This window comes from Rhinolophus hipposideros, assembly GCF_964194185.1.
Source record: "Rhinolophus hipposideros genome assembly, chromosome: 21".
In the NCBI taxonomy this organism is placed as follows: Eukaryota; Metazoa; Chordata; class Mammalia; order Chiroptera; family Rhinolophidae; genus Rhinolophus; species Rhinolophus hipposideros.
Genome location: NC_138067.1, coordinates 22,238,010 through 22,259,141, shown reverse-complemented (window position 1 = coordinate 22,259,141; position 21,132 = coordinate 22,238,010). Strand labels below are relative to the sequence as shown.

Sequence of the window (21,132 nt, the reverse complement as noted above, 5' to 3'; positions counted from 1 at the left end):
GGCCCGTGTGGGAATCGAACCGGCAGCCTTAGGAGTTAGGAGATGGAGCTCTAACCGCCTGAGCCACCGGGCCGGCCCCCCAAGAGTTTCTTAAGGTCAAAGGGTAGTAATATTTTTATAGCTCATATTACATTTGACCGGATTGCATTCTATGAAGAATGACATGGAATACTATTCGGCGGTAAGAAGAGATGATATAGGAACATTTGTGACAACATGGATGGATCTTGAGAGTATAATTCTAAGCGAAATAAGTCAGACAGAAAAAGCAGAGAACCATATGATTTCACTGATATGTGATATATAAACCAAAAACAGCAAAAAAACAAGACAAACAAATGAGAAACAAAAACTCATAGACACAGACAATAGTTTAGTGGTTACCAGAGGGTAAGGGAGGTGGGGGGTGGGTGATGAGGGTAAGGGGCATCAAATATATGGTGATGGAAGGAGAACTGACTCTGGGTGGTGAGCACACAATGGGATTTATAGATGATGTAATACAGAATTGTACACCTGAAATCTATGTAATTTCACTAACAATTGTCACCCCAATAAATTAAAAAAGAAAATGGGAAACATAAAGAACACGGGACAAGTAAATGAAACAAAGGCTCTTGAAGGTGCTTGGCCAGATGGAAGAGATATTTATTTACTCTATCACAGTGGTCTTAATACTATATTATGTGCAACAAAATTCAGTTATATAATTAAAAACACTTTTTTTTATAGATTAACTCAATTTTTTATTGTAAAACTTAAGTTCCATTTCCCCTCCAAACAACTATGTAATATTTATGAAGCTTTTTTCTACTCAGGCCACAAAGAAAAGCCAAATAAATTATTTTAAAAAAAGAAGAAGAATGACAAATGATTCATACATGTTGCAGTTTTTCTATAGTATTTTCATTGGGTTTGTATCATTTTTGTGTGGTTTTGTTAATTTGATAGTTGTACATCCTCTTCAAGACTTAATTTGCATTTTCTCTTATTTGAATGTGTTCTTGTTTCCATGCAGAAGTCTAGCCCTCTTCTACCCTCAGCTTCTACAGATGAGGAAGAAGGGGATACTTGCACAATATGTTTAGAACAGTGGACCAATGCTGGGGATCACCGGCTCTCAGCATTACGCTGCGGGCACCTCTTTGGGTATAAGTGCATTTCTAAGTGGCTCAAAGGACAGGCACGAAAATGTCCTCAGGTAAGAACCATAGGTGGGGACTACATATGCACAGTCAACATGTTAAATCAGGAGGTTTCCTAGAACCATACTAATTGTGTCCTATTGGGCTCTTTAGTGCAACAAGAAAGCCAAGCACAGTGACATTGTTGTCCTTTATGCCCGAACCCTGAGAGCTTTGGACACTAGTGAACATGAGCACATGAAAAGGTAGGTAGAAAGAGTCTGCCTAGCTGGAATGTTCCCTTTTGGTTCCTTGTAGGCATGTCTGCAAAAGGAGGTATGAGTCACTGTTAGTGTGATTCTGAAGCTTTACTTGGGCTTTGACTGGGGTTCCTTAGGGATCACTGGCACTCTGTCTCACATTGTGACATAATAAACGTCTGCTCATCTTCAGAAGGAGGTTTGCATTGTTTAGTCTCCACACAGCATTGAAAATGAGGATCTAGGATAAAAAGTAATTGTGATTTCAGCTAGCTCAATGAATGTAGGCCCCTGGACTATATATTCTTTATATTCTTTCTCAAGCCCTTGCAAAAGAGTATAATTCCTGAGCTCCCAAGTGCCTTCTCAACCATAGGATAGGGGGAGCCTGCCTGAAAATGAAGTCAATGCATGGGAAAACAGCTGGGAAGTGGCGGAAGACAGATTCCTGAACTTTGATTCGGCTATGCCTGAAGTTAGACTCCAGTAGATTTCTCAGTTACAAAAGTCAGTACATTGGTTTTCAATTTTAATTTGCCAGTTTAAAGTTTCTACCCTTGTCATCTAAGGAGTACTAACCAGTGTTGCCAAGAGACATAAAAAAAGGGCAACAGGAGGTAGACTCTGCCACTTGTTTCTTCTGTCTACTCAGCACCTCTTGTAAGCCTCTTCTTTCAGAGCCGGAGTGTGTGTTGTGTGCTGATTGAAACAGGTAGGTAGGTTCAGAAGGAATGGAGCAGCTGTTTCTTCTGCAGGAGCACTTGGGCATTCCCATGGAGTGGCAATCAGCTGTAAGAGTTAAGCCTTTGGTAACATGATCTGGGAGATCAAGACCATGGTGTCTTAAGCTTTCCCGAAACCAAAAGCCATAGCGAAACCTACATCCCTACTGTAATACTTTCCACCTGGCCTGGGCAGCAGACCCAAGCAGAAAGAGACCCTGGTGTTTTTGTAGCCTGTCCGAGTCTTACCTAGGGATTACATTTACTGCCTGCCTCTGCAGCTAAATACCATGAACGCTGAATCCGAGATTCCTGTCTTAACTCTTTGTAGCCAATTCATGGCCATCTGAAACACTCTCCAAATCTTAGTCCCCTCTTTGCTGGGTTAGGCTTAGTGATACTTAAAAAAAAAGGTTCTGGCACATTACTTCTGTGTTGCCATTTTTGCTTATGTGTTCCTATTCCTAAACCCTTCTGCAGCAGCACTCTACACAGAAGACTCATAAATGAAGGTTTGCACGTGTAGTGCAATGTAAGAAATTACCAGGATTTTGGGAGCCCAAGAACAATTGCTAATATTAATTAAAATATGTTTTAAGAACATTAAAGAATAAAAATACCCACCACTGAGACAGTGCAGGGACGTGGATTCTCTAGTGCACTTCTGGTAAGAAAGTACACACAGGCAGCATTTAGAGAAGCCGTGACAGTATGCTTCAACAGCCTTTAAACGTAATTCTACTTCAGGCATTGATTCTGAAAAAAAATGAAGGACGTGTGCAAATGAACCTAGCATTGGTAATAATCCAAGCCAAGAGAGCTGATTGGTTGAGTAAACTCTGGCATATCTATATGATGAAACTACACTTGTTAAAACTGATGTTGAAGTGCACATGAAGTTGTCGTGGGAAAGTACATTATTAGGGATTATATTTTTGTGAACTGGAAAAAAAGACTACAGATAGTCACTGAGGCGTGGGATTACAATGATTTTAATGTTCTTTTTCTCATTTGCTCCAATAAATGTTTATTTGTAGCATTTTAAAGTGGCAGTTGTGTGGAGGAGGAAATTTTATTGAAAAAGAAAAATCTCTAAGTGGGGCTCTTAATGGATGATTATATTTAAAAATTTTCTGATTACTATAATCAGTGTGCTCTCTAGTCTCTTTAGAAAAGGTGAAATTGTTCAAAATGCCAATAAATACAGAAACTAATAAAATGAATGCCCCTGTACTTAATTTTATCAGATCTTAACATTTTGCCATACATTTTGGCCTTATAAAAGACATCGTCGATACAATAGAAGCTTACTTATGAACTAAGTTCTCCTTAACGCCATCTCTACTCAGAGGATCTATATGTAAATTTTACATAGTATGATTTAGAAAGTTTTTACACTATATAAATGTTATTGATTATAATTTTCCTTCTGTAGCTTGATTTTTTGCTTTAATACATGTTGGGGCATATGTCCTAGTTTATATATGTAGCTCTAGTTTATTCAATTTCTGTATACTAGTTCTCTAATTAGAATTCACCTATATGTATTTTGTATGGGTGAACAATGTAGTAAGGTGGTTTCCAGGTTTTGTTGATACTATATAAGCCGTGCTGCAGGGAGATTTGTTTAGGTCTCGAAATGGAATTGCTTTATCATAAGTTACATGTAATTTCCACTTTACTAGATCTTGTCAAATTGCCCTTTTAAGAAGCTATTCCCAGTCTATACTTCCACCAGCAACAGTGTAAAGTTTTCTCATTTTTTTCATACCCTCGCCCACTTTTTTTAATATTATTTTTATATTATTATATTTTTATTATATATTATATAATATATATTATGTATAAATATATATTTATACATAATATATATTTATACATAAAATATTTATACATAAAAAATATACATAAAATACATATATTTATACATAAAATATATATATTTATATATATTTATACATAATATATATTATTATATTTTTATATTATTAGACTTAATTTTTGCCAGTCTTATGGGGTGAAGTAGTATTTACTTAATTTGCATTTCCTCAATTAGTAGTGAGGTTGAACATACTACTCTTCTATGAATTGTGTTCATATCTTTTGCTCATTTATGTTGAGCAAAACATTGTTTCTCACAGATTATAGTTCTTTGTTTTCTTTATACTAATTCTTTGTTGGTTGTGTACATTGCAAATAATCCTCCCCTAGTCTAGCTTGTCTCTAACTTGTTTATGGAATCTTGTTGAAAGCAAGTTTTTAATTTTAACTCAGTCATTTATCAATCTCTTGTTTTGTGTTTTTTTGTCCCCACTGTTTCAAGGTCATAAAGACATTATCTTCTTCTAAAGGTCTTTAAAAGTTTTGCTTTTTACACAGGGTTTTAATCTATCTAAAATCTAGTTTTATGGATAACCACTTCTGACAGCATAATTATTAAACAGTATGTTCTTTCTGTATAAATTTTTATTGCTACCTCTATTCTAAATAAAGCTTCTGTATATGAATGGACTACTCTTTTGTTCCATGATCTGGTTGTTCATTCTTGCTCCAGTACTCCAAGTTACAATTTATTTTAGCTTTAAAATATGTCCTCCTACCTTGTTCCTTAAAATTGACTTTGCTCTTCCTGGTACTTTGCTCTTCCATATTAATTTTAAAATTAGTTTGCTAAGTTCCATGAAAAACCCTTTGAGATCTTGACTGAAATTGCATTAAATTTTTAGAGTAACTTGAGATGCCATCTTCATGACTTTGAGTCTTTCCAGCGATGAACACTATTAATATCCTTCCAGTTACTCACTGTTTCCTTGTGTCTTTTGTGAGTTTATTTCACAGAGTTCCTACATGCCTTGTAATTTTATTCCTAGGTTGCTATTGTTAGAATTGCTGTTGTGAATGAATTTTTTTCTATTACATTTACTAAACAATTACCTGGTGTATGGGAAATGTAATTCATCTGATTTTCTTGATCTTGATTCTAGCACCTTGCTGAACTCTAATAGTTTGCGTTCTCTTGAATTTTCCCCGCAATAAATAGGGCCGTTCTATCCCTTCCTTCCCAATTTTCATCTTTTTTTTAAATCCTATCTCATTGGAGTGGAAATCCTCCCTTTTTTGCATTTCATGTTTTAAAATTGTCTTTAGTTACATACAAATTTATTTTATTTATTTATTTTTTGAAGATTTTATTGGGGAAGGGGAACAGGACTTTATTGTGGAACAGTGTGTACTTCCAGGACTTTTTTCCAAGTCAAGTTGTTGTTCTTTCAGTCTTAGTTGTGGAGGGCACAGCTCAATTCCAGGTCCAGTTGCCGTTGCTAGTTGCAGGGGCACAGCCCACCATCCCTTGGTCACCAGCAACCTTGTGGTTGAGAGGACGCGCTCCAACCAACTGAGCCATCTGGGAGCTCAGCGGCAGCTCAGCTCAAGGTGCTGTGTTCAATCTTAGTTGCAGGGGGCAGAGCCCACCATCCCTTGCGGGACTCGAGGAGTTGAACCAGCAACTTTGTGGTTGAGAGTCCACTGGCCCATGTGGGAATAGAACTGGCAGCCTTTGGAGTTAGGAGCATGGAGCTCTAACCTACTGAGCCACCGGGCCAACTTCTATTACTTTTATTTTTGGTGAATCCTTATCCTGTATGCATTGTTCCTCTTTATGCTTATTCATACTTTTTAATTCTAATTGGTCTTTGTTAATATTTTCTCGGTATATACTTTCTATCTTTTCAACTTCAGCCTCTTTTGTACTATTGTTTGAGTATTTGATGAACAACTGATAGTGGGGTGTTTTTTGTTTGTTTGTTTTTTAAGATTTTATTGGGGAAGGGGAACAGTGTGTATTTCCAGAACTTTATTGGGGAAGAGTGTTTTTTCCAGGACCCATCAGGTGCAAGTCAAGTTGTTGTCCTTCAGTCTAGTTGCGGAGGGCGCAGCTCAGCTCCAAGTCCAGTTGCCGTTTTCAATCTTAGTTGCAGGGGGCGCAGCCCACCATCCCATGAGGGAATTAAACCGACAACCTTGTTGTTAAGAGCATGTGCTCTACCAAAGTAAGCCATCTGGCCGCCCATCAACTGATAGTTTTTAATCCAACAGATAACCCTAGTCTTTTAACATGTCATTTTTCTCTTTTATAATTTGACCCTACCTCAAGCACGGATCTTGGCTCTGATCCCTCACTTTGCATTTTTAATTCCCATATCTTAAGGAGCTAAACTCCTGGCTTTCACTGCCTTTTTTAGCAACAAAACTTAATAGGCTTATGAGTTCAGCCTTGCATGTTAACGTTTCTGCATTGTTTCTGGACTTGAGAGATTTTTCTCTTGTTAAATATTTTATTCACTATCATGACATATTTACGGCAAAGTGTGTATGAACGTACTATGAACTTACTATGAACTTACTATGTCATCTTGATGGAAAGCCTTCTGTAGCCCTCCTAATCTCCACCTGTTGCTGGCTTTCCCCATCTAGTTCCTTACTAAAGGAGCAGACGCTGAGGAAGCAGGCTGAGTTCGAATCAGCACAGTGCCGGCTCCAACTTCAAGTCCTCACTGATGAATGCACTAAGCTTCATAGTCGTGTCCAGGTAAGTTTGCCTTTTCTCGCCCAAAGAGCTTGGGATAGGAATTGAAAAGGAATCTAAATATTACTTAGGTTCATCTCAGATACAGACAGAATTTATCAAATTTTTCAGCAAGTAAACATGACCTTTTCTGACTAAGACATTTGTCCAAAGCTTGCATGTTTTATGATGAATTCTACCACAATCTGAATTTTTAAACAAAAACCTGATAATTCAAAACTTGTTTAAGTCATTTCATCTCCCTGAATCTACCAATAAAATGAGGGTTTTAAACAAAATGACCGTTAATGACTTTTCTAGCCTACTGTTGTATGATTCTTTGCTCTCCTTATTTCGTTTGTTTGTTGAAACACTGAAAGCTGCAGCAATTCTCTAGGATTCATGTTAACATTTTCTTATAATGGGTAACAAATCTCTTTATATTAGATCAAGGAGTTGTGCATAGAGGAATAAAACATGAAAAAGTTTTACTTTTACAAAATCTTTTTCGTTTTAGGACTTGCAAAAACTTATTCTGCAGCATCGGGATCAGATTTTACAGAAACCCAGGGGCTCCCACATACGTTTCCTGAAGGGCCTGCCCTCCAGCCAGAGCCAGCACAAGTATCACTTCCAGAAGACCTTCACAGTGTCTCAGAGTGGAAACTGCCGAATCATGACATACTGTGATGCTCTGAGTTGCTTGGTGGTGTCACAGCCTTCTCCTCAGGCCTCTTTCCTGCCAGGTAAATGGTCCAGAGCCTCAGCTTTCACGTTTATTATTGGACTCCTTTTATTTTCCTTCTCTCTTTTGGAAAGTCCAGTACTCACTAGTGGGTGAACACTGTCCACAGCCCACCAAATCACCTTTCCTAGTCGGTTTCCTGTTCATGCAGATGCTTCAGGGTGTTGCAAACATGTCTTTACTGTCTGTTGACTTCATTCTGTAAATTTGAATCATAAACAGTATTACTCTTTTTTGTCTGGCTTCATTCAGCATAAGTTTTTTGGAGATTCATCCATATTCTTGTGTATATCAGTTTATTCTGTATTATTGCTGGGTAATATTCCATTGTATGTACATACAATGGCTTGTCATTTACCTGTTGATGGATATTTGAAGTAGAATATACTCTTTATCATAAATGTAACCCCTGGGGTTAAATTCCCAGGGGTTACATTTATGATAAAAAGTATATTTGACTAGCTTTTTCCCAGGGACTTACATGTCAAGATAGGTGAACAAAGGAGCTAGTTGGAAAGGTAGTCTGCTTTGCCCTAAGTTGACTTTCAGTGACCGATCTCACTCTCTCTTATCTCTGGCAGGCTTTGGTGTTAAGATGTTGAGTACTGCCGACATGAAAAGCAGTCAGTACATTCCTATGCATACCAAACAGATCCGCGGACTGGCTTTCAGCCTTAGGTCCAAAGGCTTACTTCTCTCTGCTTCCCTAGACAACACTATTAAACTGACCAGGTGAGTGCTCTGGGGAAGAAATGGGGGACCTGGGCTGTTTATAGTGTTGAATAACATAAAAATTAGTATCTGTGTGATGGTGGCCTTACCTGTTCTGTTTTTTTCTCTTTTTTTCCTTTTTTTTTGGTCTAAGGCATTGTCTTTTGAGATCTAGGTTCATTGAGTTTAAAATGCATTGCTTTTAAAAGTGGACACAGCAGATTAAAAACAGTAGGTTTAGTATCCCGTTTCTTTAAAATTATATATGTTACCCCATGGAGTCACCATGGTGACTGATAAGCTTAGGACTGCTTATTCCTGGTCTGTTACCTGGATCATTCTGCCTAACAAAAGTGCTCACCAGGAACTCACACTTTTTGGGTGCCATGATGACTTCTCTCATCAGTAACCCTCGATTACCACATTTTATCTTTCATGTGCTCTGAGCGCTGTGAACAAATCTGAAAGGGCTCTATGCCTTATCTTTTAGAAAGTAGTTCTGATGAGATATCTGATCGTTGGCTTCCTGTTTAATTTCTGTAGCTAAATCTGAGGGACATCATGATAGTACTATCAGGCCTTATAAGTCTTTCGACTTTTCAAGAATGTTTCAGCTTAATTTTGTCCCCAAACTCAAATGTACCATTATGTTTTATATGTATGTATATACTATGACTTTTTTACTCATAGTGTTTGAAAAAATAGAGGGGGAAAGTTAAATACCAAAGTGTTATTAATGACTGCCTTTGGATGTTTGGTTTGTAATTTATTTTGATTTTCCTCATATTTGCAACAGTAAACATGATTACCTGTGTAATAGGTAACTATGGAGAAGGTAATGGAAGTAGGGTGTGGGAATGTATAATACTATGGCTATGTCCCTTTAGCTTATTCTTTTACTTCCTTACAGCTCAAGAGAAAAAACCATGTCCCCCCCCCCCAAAAAAAAAAATATTTTGGAATTGAAAGGAAATATCTGGGCAGCCCCTACAAGAAATTGGAAATCCAAATAGTTTGGGTATATGGGTGTATTCCTAAAGGTCATCATTGAAATGACAATCTTTACACCTTTGTTACATATTTGATTTTCTTAATGCATAATTGTAAAAGTCTCTTGTAATTCTACAGCCTGGAAACAAATACTGTGGTCCAGACTTATAATGCTGGACGTCCTGTCTGGAGCTGCTGCTGGTGTCTTGATGAAAACAATTACATGTATGCTGGATTGGTCAATGGTTCAGTTCTGGTATATGACCTTCGAAATACAAGTTCTCATGTCCAGGAGTTAGTACCTCAGAAAGCCAGGTAGGGAGCCACTCACTTTTTTCCTGTAGGTAGTGTCCTTCTCTTGGACCATTGTATTAATCCTCTCAAGAGTGTTTCACAGTTGGTCAGAATTCCTCACCGAAGGCAGTTCTCTGAGTCCACTGATCTATTCTCTCTTCAAAATCAGTAAGATCCTTAGATTTGGTGTTCGTGATATTCACATGGTAGAAAGTCCTGGTTCACAGAGTCACTCATCACCCAACATAGCAAAATGAAGTCAGATCTGTGTTCGGAACCCAGCTCCACTATGTATGAGATGTGTGATCTTGGTCCTGGTTTTTTTTTTTTTTTTTTTTTTTGGCCTGTTGTGAGCTTCACCTGTCAAATATGGTTAGCATAGACTAGCATAGCCATATATCTAACACACAGGTAAAGAAGAGTAAAGGATAGCCCTATAAAAAGGTATTTAAAAACTTACCTAATCCACAGCTAAACCAGTTTGTTCTAAGGATACTGTATTACTATGACTTGTCATTTATAATCTAGTTAAAGAGTTGGGAGGTTTGTGACGTCAGCCCAAGTTCTGGGGGTGAGTGGCCACCAGCACTACTGTGGCTCTTCAGAATGTATTGAGTACCATTTGGGCATAGTACTCTCTAGAGGCATAAAGTTCTCAAGGGGAGGATGGGATCTGTGACCTGGGCCAAAATGAGAAGTGTCTTGAGAGAGAATTTCCATTTCTAATTTGAATATATATTAAAAGGGGGGCAGCAGGATGTAAATATAAAGATATCACTATCGTAATCATTATTTACTGAAACCTCAGTTCAACACTTTGGGATTTTCTTTTCATTTGGGTGGGGTAGAATCATGCTTCAGTGATGTGCTCCCTGGGCCTGAAGGTGGTTGAGGTAAACTTTCTATAAATGTGAACTTTAGGCAAACAAGGTAATTGCCATTGATGTAGAGGGACCTACATAGAGTAGACAATAAAATACAGCAAATAGCAAGGAAAGAATATTTGTATATACTGTTCATTTTTGTTTTGGTTTGCTTTGGTTAGATTTATTGTGACAGGGAAATGAAATAAAGCAGGCAGTGATTGCTTTGGTGACTTCAGTAGAAACGAATAACTAGTAACATAATCTACAGGCTGATATCTCTAAGACAGTTCTTGGATAGTCCTGGTCACATATTTGCAGAAAGAGATTCAGAAAATAAAGAAGTAGTCCTGTTCCGGAATTAAAATGTAGTTGCTTTAAGCTATATTTTAATTGAGGTGTCTGTCAACTACTGCTTGGAAGCTTTATTTTACTACATGTGTAAGTTGCATTTCCTTCCTGACTTTTCTTATGCATGTAGCTAACCCCATTTCCAGAAGCTCACACCAATCTAGCTTTCTTGTCATTGTGATCTTGTACTATTTAATTTCTTAGTCCATTTTTTTCGTTGCTTTTAGAGCATTTGGTGTTTCATCTGAAATTGGATGAAGAATGTTATATGTGTGCTCTTCTATTTCTACAGTGGGGGTTGGTAGTTTTTATCAGATGTCAGAGGATAGAGACTCACAGAAGGTTTTTCACCTCTCCTATAGAGGTCGGAAAGAATGTGCTTGAGGCCTCCTGGTAATGGGGTCTGGAGCAGTCAAGTATTAGAATGGGAGGCATAGTTTCCTTTCTTTCCCTTCAGATGCCCGCTGGTGTCCCTCTCATATATACCCAGAGCTGCCTCGACTGCATTTCCATATGGCGGAGTGTTGGCTGGAACCTTGGAGAATGCTTCCTTCTGGGAGCTAAAAATGGGCTTTTCTCATTGCCCTCATGTGCTTCCCATGGAGCCAGGGGGCTACATAGACTTTCAGACAGAGAGTAGCACCCGACACTGTCTTGTGACCTACCGGCCTGGTGAGTGTTTGACTCTCTTCATGGGACTTCCTATGAATTGTTTGGGAGCAGATGGGTTGAGAAGAAAGGAGAGTTTTCCCTACCTTTCAGTGGTGCTGGTATACCCCTCACAGACTAACAGCTCTTATTACTACAGTGAGGATGATGGCCCCAAGTTTCTTCACAGAGCCTGCCTCCCTGCTCCTCTGAACTGGGACAGGTTCTGCCAGGTACTCCCTGAGAGTAAATCAGCCACTTTAGGAGTCCCTCTGACTCAAAGCAGTAATGGAATGAGAAGGCCTGCTCTTGAGGCCATTGAGTTACCCTTGAGGCCATTGAGACATGAAACAGATTAGTTTCATGTCTTCTGCTTGCCCTTTACTTAAGAGAAAGGCCCAGATGAAGGCAGCCATGTAGGGCCCACATTAGGGTATTAGCTATTCCTTATTTAGGGCCAGTGAAGGTAAGTGGAGAGCAGATGTACAACCGTGGTTGTGTGGGCCTAGCCAGCTGAACTTCTCACTGCCTCCAGAACCATTTTACTGTTGCTAATAGGAAGCTGTGTGTTTGCCTCTTAAGAACTCCCCTTCAATGGTCATTTGTCTATTTACTATCAGATCTGTGGGTCTAAATCCTACAAACTATATTTCCTAGACTTCCTTTGTCTGTCAGCTTCCTATTAGTTTCTTTGAATCCAGGAGACTAATATGGGAGGATGAGAAGACAAGATGACTGACAATAAACTGCTTAAATTCACAGGTTGTTCCAAGCCTGAAAGGTATGAATCTAAATCCCTGATGAGCTGTACTGATGGTCAGGCAGATGTTTCGTCAGAGATAGTCATTGAAGTGCCCATACTTGTGCTAATAGTGGGTAGATGTCATCCTTTTGAGTTTTGTTTGAGCTGAAAATTTGCCTCAGCAGACTCTTCTGAGAACCTTTTGGTTCTTAGTCATCTCACAGGTCCATTCTCTCCAAGGCTGTGATTTTGCTGTGACTTGTGTAGAAAATTTGGGGGTCCTATTTTGTTCTCTAGCTCTTGTTTGCCTCCTAGCAGAACCGAAGGTACATATTTCCCTTCTGTAATAGAATGCTTTCACTTTATAAAAATGTACAATTCCAAGGGCTAATGGGGTCCTCAGCTGGGGGAAAGAAAGAAAAAAAAATTGGTGGTCAGAACTCTTCAGAAAGATAAAAACCCAAGCAGAAGTATAGCAGGATACAGTGATTTTACTAAAAAGGTGAACATTCTCAGAATTGTTTCCATCATAGGCAAAACCTATTATAGATAACTTACTTTATCCTAGCCTAAGATTCTGAATTTCATTTGTGCTATATTATTTTGTTCTTTTTATGTTTGCTTTGTAGCTATTGATGGTTTGATAAATTGTGGCTTTTCCACTCAACTAGGTTGTAAGTGTCTGAGGTTCAGATACTTGGTTAATTTCTTTGGACCATCCCATGGAGCAACACATTTCTTTGTCCCATAGATAAAAATCACAACACCTTACGAAGTGTGCTGATGGAGATGTCCTACAAACTAGATGACACTGGAGAGCCCATCTGCTCCTGCCATCCTGTACAGACATTCCTTGGGGGACCCACTTGCAAACTACTGACCAAAAATGCCATTTTCCCAAACCCAGAGAATGATGGCAGCATTCTGGTGTGCACTGGGGATGAAGCATCAAATTCGGCCATGGTGAGCTTAGTATATTTTATACAGAAGTGTATAAAGCAAAAAGCCAAAGTTCTGCTCCCAGATTACTCATATCTGCATATGTGTGTGTATTTATACCGTGTTTCCCCAAAAGTAAGACCGGGTCTTATATTAACATTTGCTCCAAAAGACACATTAGGGCTTATGTTTAGGGGATGTCCTCCTGAAAAAGCATGCTAGGGCTTGTTTTTCTGTTAGGTCTTATTTTCCAGGGAAACACGGTAGTTGCTTAGTTTATTTTTTTATAATTTTTTTAAAAATTTTTTTCTATTGGGGAATATTGGGGAATGGTGTTTTTCTAGAACCCATCAGATCCAAGTCAAGCCATTGTTTTCAGTCTAGTTATGGAGGGAGCAGCTCACTGGTCCATGTGGAAATCGAACCGGGCGACCTTGGTGTTGTGAGCACTGCTATCTAACCAACTGAGCCAACCGTTCGCCCTGCTTAGTTTATTTTTTATATGAGACACACTTTATGTTCCGCTTTGTGGTTTGCTCTTTTCCCATTTAATCTCCTATCTTGGATATATTTTCATTTCAGTGTCTGTAGATTTACCTCATTCTTTTTACATAGGCTAAAGTGTTCCTTGGGCCATACTTTAAACCTTAAAAAAAAAAAAAGACGGGACGGCCAGGTGGCTCAGGTGGTTGGAGTGCTGTGCCGGTTTGATTCCCACATGGACCAGTGGGCTGTGTCCTCCACAACTAGACTGAGCACAATGGCTTGACTTGGAGTTAAGGCGGGTAGGGGATAAAGAAAAAAAAAAGAAGACACTGCTGAAAACCCTGTAAAATGATTGATTAAGTCATCAGCTTCATCACTTCAGGGAAAAACAACGGATGAAAAGTGAGGAATTTCATAGTGGAGGGGTCAGCCTGTCACCGCTTGAACACGTAAATCAACCTTAGCATCACTATAAGTGGGCTAACCAGAGATAATTTGCCTCTTTTTAAAAAAGATTTTTATTAAAATACAGCTAGCATACAATATTATGTTAGTTCCAGGTGTACACCATAGTTACTCAACATTTAATCTTTTAGGTGGTTCAAAATTAGTTATGGTTTTTGCAATTTTTTTTTTAACCTCTTAAACTGCAATTAACTTTTGCACCAACCTAATATATACCTAATGAAGTAATCACCTGGGGTGACTGGTTAGCTCAGTTGGTTAAAGCATGGTGCTGATAACACCAAAGTTGCTGGTTCAATCCCCTACATGGGCCTCTGTGAGCTGTGCCCTCCTTAAAAAAATAAAAGTGTAGTAGTAATCACCATAAGTGCAGCTACCATCTGATATTGTATGCAACTCTATCATAATAGTTATTGTTTATATTCCCTATGCTGTACCATACATCCCCATGACTTGTTTTATACCTGGAAATGTGAACCTCTTATTCCCCTTCACCTTTTTTCCCCATTTTTAAAATTTTTCAGTTACACTTGTAATTTGCCTCTTGATATAAGGCAATATGAAGCACACAGCACCTTCGATGAGATGATCTTGAACCAGAATCCAAGCCTTAGAGCACGATGTCCGAAATAGTCACACTAGCCGCATGAGCACTTGTAATGTGTTTAGTGTGAGCCTTATGTGACTAGTGGCCACCATATTGGGTAGCACCACCCTAGAGTCTAGTGCTAACTTTCATTTACTGGAATTCAGTGGCTAGAGGAACAAATTAAATAATAGCACAGAAAGCAAACATAAATCTAGGTTGTGGACATCCTATAGAACTAACCCAGCTTCTGCAACAAGTCAGTGGCAGAAGAAAAAAAAGGGGAGGTTGGAGGATCTGCTCTAGCTTAAATAAGACTTAATACAATTTATGACTGCCTAATGTAATGTGAATCTTATTCAGATCCTGATTCAAACAAACCAAATGTAAAATAATAGTATCAGAAAATTTTGATTGCGTACTAGGTGTTAGATAATACTATGAAATTGTTCATTTGGTGGGCATGATTGAGGTGTAAGAAAATATCTTGTTTTAGAGTTGCATACTTAAGTGTGTGTGTATATATATGTATATATATATATATATATATATATATGTATGTATGGGTAAAATGACATGAAGTCAGCAGAAAAATAGAATCAAAGCAGGTGTAGTAAAAGGTTAATAATCTGGGTAATGGGTTACTCATTGTACTATTCTACTTTTTAATTTTTTTTTTCATAATAAAAGTTTTTAAGAAAGAAAAGAAAGCACCAGTTAGGACATAGGTTCCATGAGGGCAGGGACAAGGACTTTATCATATTGGCGCTTCTGCCCTAGAAGACTGTCCAGCACATAAAGGATGAATGCTAGGCTTGGTTTGCAGATCTACTCACAGGTAAATGAATTGCTGATTATAGTAGGTCAGGCCATACCTGGATGATGTCAGATGTGCAACCTTGTGGGGGTTAGGAGTAGTAGTCTGCTTTGCTCCTCGGGCGGTGCTCTCTACATTTCTTTCAAAGTTGATGAGAAAGAAGGCAAGTCCCCCAGCTGAATGAAATGATTTCTTACCTTTTATCTTTGTCGTCTTCAGGTGTGGGATGCTGGCACTGGCTTGTTGCTGCAGGATCTGCGCACTGATCAGCCTGTCTTGGACATCTGCCCATTTGAGGTGAACCATAGCAACTACTTGGCGACCTTAACAGAGAAGATGGTCCGCATCTATAGGTGGGAGTGACCCTCGTCTTGAAATTTATCAGGCATGCTGCTGGTTAATGTTAAATGTTGTTTGCTAGCACCCAGCAGCTTTGAGCAAGATCCCTGCCTAGAACTTTTGGGAACATGGTTCCTTTGGATTAGTATGATTCCAAGAATCCAAGTCATTGAAACAGTACAGCTTGTGTATTTGCTGTGCACATGAACCATGTAAGTGACTGGTACTCTGTCTACATTATTCATTTCTTGAGTTAAAAGCGTTCATGAATCTTTGTTGAGAATATGTATTTTCAATCAGACTGTCTGCTGGACTTCAGAGTATCCTCCCAGTAGTCATTTAGGATATGATTTTGCACCAGCCATTTTCTGGGACATGTGACACCCTGCTTGAGTGGCCTTGTCACTTAGGCTGTTTAGTTTGGGAATACTTATGTCCCTGGAGGGACTAACCTTGATGCATCTTGGATACAGCGAGGATGCAGAAGTCTTCAGTTGAACACAAGAGGGCACTATAGAGCCTAACATAAGATTTGATCTATTTCTGACCGTATGGGCTGACAACCTTTAGTAACTTGGTCTTATTCCCACAGTAGTATGCGGTAAAGCATACCTGGTATGCTTTGTGGCACCCACAGTTATGTTCCAGGTGTGCAGTGCTGGGATATTGACAAGCCTAGGGATGGAGGCAGCTGGTGGAGGAGCTGTAGACACTTTCCTAATGCTGAGTGCATTATGTTTGTCACATTTGGAGCAGCCCAGGAGAGACTGGTTGTTTGAGCAGTGGGGAAGACTCATCTTTTTCCTAGTTAGCCTAGGATCTCAGGAATGGTTTTATATAGGCCAACGCTTTGAAGACCACTTCTTTTCCCTCTCACTGGGAAAAGAGCGATGTGTTTAAAGCTCTTACTTGAGTCTCCTAGTATCATATCAGGAGCATGAGCTAACTAAGAGAGACTTAGAAAAGAGAAGCAACTCAGATTGCTCCTGAAAACAAGAAGGGCTTGTCTCTTCCATTCTGAAAGTGTTCCAACTGAGTAAAGCCAACCCTTCGGAGTGAGGGGCCATTCTTGAGCATGTTTAGAATTCACACATAAAACCTTCCTGTGTGAAACTGATGTTTGATTCCAAGTTATTTTTATTTGCCTCCCTTCCTAACCTTTTCTAAAATTATTGTTAATAAAGTGGTTATTCTCAGGAATATAATAGTGGTTGGAGACCTGTGGATTGCAGGGAGATGCCCACCAATTTCCATTCTAACCCTGGATTGTCCAACTTTGGGTGTTAAATTTTCCTCCAGTAGAGGGCTCAGTTTACATATGTTTGCTTTACTACTTTACTACTTGGCTACTCTGCTAAGTAGGTGTGCATAATGAAACACATGCCTCAAAGTGTGAATGGTCAGTGTACAGTTCTTGGGATCCGGAAAGCTAAAAGTGTGATTTTCCTAAATAATTATTGTAGAAATGTTATTTTTATTTTAAAACACTTATGAGCTATCAGCTGCTGAGCTGTTTCTAGCATTTCTCACTAGCAAGGGGTTATTGCAGATTTACCCAGAGTTCCACGTTCTAGTTGTGCCTTTTAAAGCGTGGTCTCCTTCTATTTAAGGATACCTTTCAAAAAGCCAGTTTCCAGGGCCTGGGAAAGAGCCCCCTTTTCTCAGAGGAGATACTCCTTTAGATACGACTGTCCAGGCCTAGAGCTTCAGTGATAGAATGGGATTTGAATTAAAAAGCAGAATTCACCTGGTTTCAGCAGATTGTTAGAGAGAGGGATGCAGGTAGTCAGACTCTGGCTGCCTTTTGTCTTGGGCAGGGTTAGGATTTGACTAGCTTTGAAGTATACACAATGGATGCTGATTGATTCCCCTAAGTGTAGGAACGTAGGGACTTATTACCAGGGAAGCTGGGTGAATCTCACCTCTTGCCAGTCCTTGCATTCCTCTAGTTAAATCTGGATGTTTTAGAAACAAATTCGTGTGACTGTTTTCTCCAAAGGAAGAAACTTTATCCCCAGTCATCCCCACCCTCTGCTTGACAAGAGGTTGCATCTGTAGATGCAGGCTCTGCCCCACCATGTTTCCTTATTCCTGTCTGTAAGGTTGTTTTCCCATTTGAGGATTTGGAGTTAAGCAAAGCAAACTCAAAATATCTCGTTGTCGTGTATGTCTTTGTACCTGCTTAGAAAACTGGGAAGTGGGATCTCTGTGTTTGAATATTTGTGTTTTATATTTTAATGTTAATATGAAAATAAAGAATTTGCCTTGTGTAACAGTTTGTGGTGTCTTTTGTTTCTTTGACTGTCTCTTGGGAGAGGGCTATGATTCCAGCCTGGTAGATTTCTCCATTTCATGCAGTACTAGGTCTGAGTGACACAGGGTGGTCCCTGGATCTGGAGTAACCATCTTATTTAAATTGATGAGGTGGTTGAGGCTTTAGATGGCAATTCTGTTTTACTGCTACTAATAGGAAGCTGTGTGTTTGCCTCTTAAGAACTCCCCTTCACCAGTCATTTGTCTATTTACTACCAGATCTATGGGTCTAAAGTCCTACAAATTATATTTCCCAGACTCTCTTTGTCCGTTAGCTTCCTGTTAGTTTCTTTGAACCTGGGAGACTAATATGGGAGGATGAGAGGAGATGACTTACCTTTTGTTTTTTTAGTCTTTGGCAGCACTTATGATGGTGACAACGGTGTTGCGTGGGTTCCTGGGTTCCTGCTCAGCACAGTCTGGCACTTGCCTCAGTTTCTTCTGTTTACTTCAGGAATTTCTTTTGCCATAAATCCTGGTGTTCATGGATGAGACTGGAAAGGCTGAAAGTATTTTCCAGCTGAATAGCAAATGGAGTATATACTAGATTCCGGGAGCACTGAACCCATAGGTAAAGCTTACTGTTTTCATAAAGCCTAGTGTTCCAACAGAAAATGACGTTAAGTCCTGGGGTAGAAACCCCAAATTACTAAGAAACCCAACACCATTGTCTTCTCTTCCACTGGACTTTTTGTTTCCCATCTCAGCAATGGTAAGTGAAATTCTGAAAATAGATGTTTGTGTCTTTGTCCTTTAATCAGTCAACTTCTATTAACAATCTCTGCTGTTTATCCCTTTATAGCTTACAAAGCCCCTTCCCAATATCTTTTTAAACAATATTGTAGAATAAGTAGTTATTCTGATTTGTAGGGGGAAAAGGTTAAAGGCCGTACTAAAGGAAAGTGACATTTAGATGGTATTTAAATGTTACATATTCTAGTCTTACCATTTTATACTTTGCATTATTGACAGCTAAGCAGGTGTTGGGAAACCTACGTGAAAGCTCACTTTCACTCTTTGATATCTGTCTCCAGAACAGACTGGGCGGATTCCCCACAAATTATTTCTTGCATTTAAAATGAAAACAAAGTAGACAGTCAGGCACACTGTTGTGACTCTTTCCACTCTTCCAAATGCCCTCATTTGTCTTGGGTTTCTGGGTGCTAAGACGGAACACCACTGTCCAGTGAGAGTCCATGACACATGGACTAGAACTTACCACCTTATCAGAGCTTATCACAGAGGTCAACTGAAGAGGGGAAGAAAGAAGTTGGTAGAGCTGCTCTGATTTGTTCTAAGAGTTTCTTGGAAACTATGGAGTAGCTGCTCGCCCAATTTGTGTGGAGAAATAAATCTGTGGGGAAGAAGGGGTGGCATATAGTGGTCCTGAAAATAGGCCTCTCAGATCTCCAACTGTGGCGAGTGTAACTGACCAACATCCCAGCTGTTGTTTTATGAAATCCATCATTGTGTTCACTCTGAGGCCATACTCCTCAAATGTTGCTCCCAACCAGTGACTGAGCGTGGTAGATGCTAAAGCAGGCCCATTCCTGGGAGGCTTTCATCTTCTATATAGTCTCTTCTATAGCTAATTCTGTCGAGATTGCTTCTCATAGAACCCAGAATAACCCACCAGCAGGCAAATACTGGAGTACATGATGAAACCCAGGCAGACTAGGCTGCTTTTCCTAACTACAGTGCTATCCACAGAGCAGAAAATACATAGAAGGTGCTCAGAAAATAATTGCTGAACGAATGAATAAATATAAAAATGACAAGTTGACAAGGGGTACATTTTCCCAGTGAGGCTTCAAAAAGTTGAGACTTTTGAGATGTGCATTAAAGGATAAAAAATAATTTTAGGATGTGTTAGAACTTAATGGGTCAATGTCACTTCTATTTGATCTTGAAATCTTGGATACAGCAGAGGTCAGAAAGTTGCCTGAGGAAAGGAGCCCACCAATGCAGTCCTCCAGTAGAGCAGTAGTTACCAAAGACATGGACCAGTACTGGCTTAGTTGTTGGGAAAGGATATTCCTGGATACCATAATCAGAAAATTTGAAAATTGTTTCAGGTGAGCAGCTGCACAGTCAAGTTTGGGAAAGTATTCCTGTACCTTTGAAGCTGCTATAATCCTCAAATTGGAAAGATTATAAAAAGTAAGGGGGGGCAGGGAGTGCTCTGCCCCGTCACCTCTTCACCTTCCTTGGTGAAAGAAAGCAACTAGAGTGCTTCAGGGAAGTAGAACCCTTTCAGCCATTCAGCAGTGGGAGGAGTAGGTTGGCCAATTCAGTATGTCTTCACTGACTGTCCTCTGTGCCCAGCATCGTGCTGAGCACTGTGAGGGTGGCTGGAAAGCAGTTTTTTAAAACTCCAGCTCTTGGCGTGGTGATTAAATCACATGCCTGCTGAAAAGCCTCCAATGGTTTCTTTCCTATCACACTTATTTAAATAGACTTAAACCTAATGCAATTGTTTTCTATTTATCCTGTGTGTTCTTTGTTGCTGTATTTCCATAATCAAGTGCTTTTTATTCCAGTGTTTTTTTCTTCTATTGGCTTTACACTTACACATTTTTGTAATATTCTTTTAGTGTTTACCCTAGACTCTAGGGCCTAGAGATTACAATCTGCATCCTTGATTAAGTGCTATGGGAGTCATATAGTTCACTGTTAACATATGTTATAAATCCCTCATTGTTGTTTAGAACAATGTCAATTGCACACATATTTACCCTTTCAGTGCTTTTCATTCTTTCCTGCAGTCCTATATGCTTCCGTCTAGGATTATTTTCCCTTAGCTTAGAGTAATGCAGGTCTACTAGCAATGAATTATCTATCTCAGCTTTAGTTTGTCTGCAGATGTCTTTTTTTAATTAATTAATTGTAATTAAAGTTTATTGGGGTGACAATTGTTAGTAAAGTTACATAGATTTCAGGTGTACAATTCTGTTATTACATCATCTATAAATCACATTGTGTGTTCACCACCCAGATCAGTTCTCCTTCCATCACCATGTTTTGCAAATGTCTTTAGTTCACCTTTTTTAAATAGATGCAATTGTTTTTCAAAAATTTTTGAGATACAATTCACATAACATATAATTCAGTTTTAATCATTTTTAACTGTACAATTTAGTGATTTTTAGTATATTCACAATGTCAAGCAATCA

The 21,132-nt window shown here is 39.1% G+C and overlaps 1 protein-coding gene across 3 annotated transcripts in view; it reads left to right on the top strand.

Moving 5' to 3' along the window:
- Window positions 1-17,924, top strand: part of RFWD3 (ring finger and WD repeat domain 3) — a 39,359-nt gene extending 21,435 nt beyond the window's left edge. For all 3 annotated transcript variants that reach the window (XM_081030549.1, XM_081030550.1, XM_081030548.1), the window contains 9 exons: window positions 1,019-1,201; window positions 1,299-1,390; window positions 6,580-6,694; window positions 7,188-7,416; window positions 7,997-8,147; window positions 9,255-9,431; window positions 11,082-11,296; window positions 12,766-12,977; window positions 15,527-17,924. In XM_081030549.1, coding sequence (XP_080886675.1) covers window positions 1,019-1,201; window positions 1,299-1,390; window positions 6,580-6,694; window positions 7,188-7,416; window positions 7,997-8,147; window positions 9,255-9,431; window positions 11,082-11,296; window positions 12,766-12,977; window positions 15,527-15,670 — 1,518 coding nt within the window. In that variant the 3' untranslated portion in view covers window positions 15,671-17,924. The remainder of the gene's footprint in view (window positions 1-1,018; window positions 1,202-1,298; window positions 1,391-6,579; window positions 6,695-7,187; window positions 7,417-7,996; window positions 8,148-9,254; window positions 9,432-11,081; window positions 11,297-12,765; window positions 12,978-15,526) is intronic.
- The last annotated feature ends 3,208 nt before the right edge of the window (window positions 17,925-21,132 follow it).